The 4,430-nt window shown below is 46.5% G+C and overlaps 1 protein-coding gene across 1 annotated transcript; it reads left to right on the top strand.

Annotated features, from left to right (window-relative positions):
- The first annotated feature begins 2,337 nt into the window (after nt 1-2,337).
- Nucleotides 2,338-4,212, top strand: LOC146529555 (uncharacterized). Its single transcript, XM_085202032.1, has one exon. It carries the CDS (start codon nt 2,338-2,340, stop codon nt 4,210-4,212), a length of 1,875 nt encoding a protein of 624 aa, XP_085058158.1.
- Nucleotides 4,213-4,430: the final 218 nt, after the last annotated feature.

The following is a 4,430-nucleotide window of genomic DNA, read 5'->3' as shown; positions in this document are numbered from 1 at the left end:
TGACCTAGCCACCTAGCGGGCGGCACAGTATGACCGACGCGAACGGGCAGATGACGTTGACGGTTTTATAAATTTTCATACATTTTCGAACTTTATTTGTTGTTTATAATTAATTTAAAATACACTTTGGTTCTCTTCTTATTTTATTTGATATTGCTCGCTAAAATTATCCTACTTAATAGAGAGAAATGTTTAGTTATTTCGTAGAGTCGATATCTATGTACGCACGTACGGAAAACTTTAGGTACTTTTTCTAATATTAAGAATACCTATCCTTTAGTTACTTTTAATCCTTTTGTTAGTTCATTTCAATAACTCAGATAATTTTTTCTAATAATGTGTATCTACTTATTATTCTTTTTGATTATTTGAGCTTATATTTTCTTACTAATTCTATTGAGAATTGAAAATAATTTCATGAATATATTTAATAAATATTCTTATAGTTGAAGCAGGCGTAGCCGCGTCCGGGTCCACTAGTACTAATATAATAAAGCGGAAGAGTTTGTTTGTTTGTTTGTTTGTTTGAACGCTAAGATCTCTGGATCTACTGGTCCGATTTTCATTGTTTTTGTTTTGTATGAAAGCTGCATTCTTCAGAAGTGCTATAGGCTATATAACATTACATTACACATATATATTAATATATTTTAAAGTACATTCTAATTTGACATGCAATTTATTCTGCCATGTTAATAACAACCGTCGTTGCTACGCGACCACTACCGCGACGTTTTGATATTCATCCTTATGAAAATAAATATAACAGTCACTTTTAGCATTTTATCTAGATTGAAATTATAGTTTACTGGATAACATACTAATAAATAATTAAAGAGATGTCACTGATTCCAAATGACCTAGCCTACGGGCGGCACAGCATGACCGACGCGAACGGGCAGATGACGTTGACGGTTTTATAAATTTTCATACATTTTCGAACTTTATTTGTTGTTTATAATTAATTTAAAATACACTTTGATTCTCTTCTTATTTTATTTGATATTGCCCGCTAAAATTGTCCTACTTAATAGAGAGAAATGTTTAGTTATTTCGTAGAGCCGATATCTATGTACGCACGTACGGAAAACTTTAGATACTTTTTCTAATATTAAGAATACCTATCCTTTAGTTACTTTTAATCCTTTTGTTAGTTCATTTCAATAACTCAGATATTTTTTTCTAATAATGTGTATCTACTTATTATTCTTTTTGATTATTTGAGCTTATATTTTCTTACTAATTCTATTGAGAATTGAAAATAATTTCATGAATATATTTAATAAATATTCTTATAGTTGAAGCAGGCGTAGCCGCGTCCGGGTCCACTAGTACTAATATAATAAAGCGGAAGAGTTTGTTTGTTTGTTTGTTTGAACGCTAAGATCTCCGGATCTACTGGTCCGATTTACTATGTTTTTGTTTTGTATGAAAGCTGCATTCTTCAGAAGTGCTATAGGCTATATAATATTACATTACACATATGTACTAATAAATTAAAATACTTTCTTATTTGACATGCAATTTATTCTTCCATGTTAATAACAACCGTCGTCGCTATGCGACCGCGTTCGTTACCGCGTCATTTTGATATCCATCCTTATGAAAATAAATATAATAGTCACTTTTAGCATTTCATCTAAATTGAAATTATATTTCTATACAAATTATATTCTTATATTTCAAGCAGGCGTAGCCGCGTCCGGGTCCGCTAGTAGCTAATAAAACAAAATTAATTTGGAATTTTACTTTCCTTATATAACTCCTACCTGCTAGCCATTTTGCTTTAAATATAATTGAGAACTTAAAATAATTTTATAAATTACGAGGTCCGCCTCAGGCGTCCTGTGGGCTTTGAATAATAGTTGCTTTACCTGGATTTCGTAACATTTTTCCTCGTTACGCTTAAATTGTTATAAAAATTAATAGATAGGAACTGTATATTATATATAATAAAATGAAATAAAAATAAGGGTTCATAATTAGTTCACATCAGGATCAATTAAAGGCTATTAAGAAGATAGTTTTTTCATTCATTCAATATGAGACAACCAATATGGTACCTTAAAATTAAATAACAATATTTTAGAAAACCAACTTTAATAATAAACTTTTTCATATTATTGGTAAAATATTATGGGAGAAATAACTTAATTTAATGCTTTATCCCTGCGGGGTAGTCAGAGAGCGGAGCGGGGCTAGAAAACTAATGGACGACGGAGAAACAAATGTTATAGTTATAAAATTATAAGCGTTCTAGTTTTAAATTTAGTAATTTGGTTGTGGCCAGTAATTTAACATAATATATATCTCAATTCCAGATGCGGCGGTGACGCGATGTCGGTGGCGCCGGCGGTTAAGCGCGAGCGCGACTGTGCGAGCGGAGGCGGCGGCGTGGGCGTCGGCGGAGGAGTCCCGGGCGGGGGCGGCGCAGGGGAGAGCGACGGTGGTGGAAGTCCTGGTCGCAAGCGCCGCAAGCAGGCAGCACCAGCTCGAGCACAGCCACCGCCACTGGACCTCCACGCCAAAATGGCAGACATCTACAAGAGCGCACTCGCCTTCGGGGAACTCACTCTGCCAACGTTTGATCCTCTGGCCGCCTTCCGTCTTCTACCCAGACACGATCCTCCGCGCATTTTCAACCCGGAAGCCTACTGCGATCTTTGCTGCAAGGAGTTCTGTAACAAATATTTTCTGAAGACTCATCGGGCGAACAAACATGGTATCTATGACGGCGAGCAGCAGCCGCATCTCAATCTTCCGAGCCAGCCGCAGCCGTCGCCGCCGCGACGCGCCTCCGACGATGATTCCGGTGGCACGCCACGACGACTCTCACCAGATTCAGCAAGACGTGCTCGTGAAGCGGCTTTCCAACCGGACGTTCTCCGCCGGCTGGGGGTAATAAATCCGGAAGCTTTTTGTGAAATATGCTGTAAGGAATATTGCAACAAATATTTTTTGAGAACACATCGTGAGAGAAGGCACGGCGTCCCAGTACAAAGGTCCCCAGTACCAGAAAGATCACCGGTGGCGGCGACTCCTCCGATGATCACGCCACATTCCTCATCACCGTCAGCGCCAACACCACCGAGGTCGCTCTCTCTACCTCCACCTTTTGACACAGAAGAACATCTCGAAGTAAAACAAGAAAGAGAAGATCGAGATGAATTTGAAACTGTACTGCGTGAAGGTCAAACGAGCCCTTTAAATTTGATTGTTGAAGAGCGCGGCGCCGCGTCCCCTGGTTCAGCGAGCGAGGAACTTCGAAAGCTCCAGACGATGATATCGCAGCTTAATGAACTCGCAGCTGAACGCCTGGCGGAAGAACCCAACGAGGTCCCCCGGCCGCCTTCCTCCTCACCACCACCTCAAGACGAACGAAGATCGAGCGGCGGCGCCGGATCAAGTTTTTGTGAAATCTGCAACAAGGAGCTTTGTAATAAATATTTTATGCGAACACACATGCAGCGGATGCACGGTATATCATTAGAGAGCGGAACACAACTGGGCGGCGTCACGTGCGACATCTGCCACAAGGAGCTCTGTAGTAAGTACTTCCTCCGAGTCCACAAGCACAACACCCACGGCATCCCCGCGCCGCCAGCGCCCGCCAACGCCGCGCCCGCAGAGCCCTGCCCGCTGTGCGCGCGTCGCTTCCGGGGACCGCGCGCGCTCCGGGCGCACCTACTGGCCGAGCACGCGCCGCCCGCGCGGCCCCCACCGCCGCCGCTCGCGCCTCCCGCTCCACCACGTGCCCTGGACCTGCTGGCGCGAGACAAGCCCTACGCCTGTGCCTACTGCCCCTTCACCACCGACGTGCTGGCCTTCCTGTTTGCCCACGAGCGCGCACACGTGCAGAGCGCCAGCGAGCACGCTGAGGCGGGTGAGGGCGAGAGTGAGCTGCCCGCCGACGAGAGCGAGGGCGGGGAGGTCGCGGGCGAGGCGGAGGGTGAGGACGCGTACTCGTGCTCGCGTTGCGAGTTCCGCGCGGAGAGCTTCGCGGCGCTGGAGGCGCACGTGCGTGCAGTGCACGGCGGCGCGGGCGCGCTGCTGGCAGTGCCGCGCGCTCCACGGGCGCCGCTCACCATGCAGCCCTTCGTGCTGGAGGAGGCGGGCGGCGCGCTCAGCCTGCTGCCCGCGTTGGTGTTCCTGCCCGTGCGCCGCCGTGCGACGCGCCGCGCCACCGTGACGCTGACGCTGACGCCGGCTTAGCGCGCCCCCTGGGCCCCCAGTGCGCCCCCCGGGCCCCCAGCGCGCCCGCGGCTGTCGACGACATCGCCCGCGGGCGCGCCCGATCGCCGTACTGACTACATGTAACGCTGTGTGCCTTCGAGCGATCGCCGAGACAGGAGGATCGTTCCCGAGGAGCTGTCCGCGGCCGCCCGCCCGAGCGCTCCACCGCGCGGCGGCCCCCGCCCTCTTTTTTTTGA

Source organism: Heliconius melpomene, chromosome 18 (assembly GCF_056956725.1).
Source record: "Heliconius melpomene rosina isolate 202511_hmr_F chromosome 18, ASM5695672v1, whole genome shotgun sequence".
Taxonomy (NCBI): domain Eukaryota; kingdom Metazoa; phylum Arthropoda; class Insecta; order Lepidoptera; family Nymphalidae; genus Heliconius; species Heliconius melpomene.
This window is presented reverse-complemented; position numbering and strand designations above follow the sequence as displayed.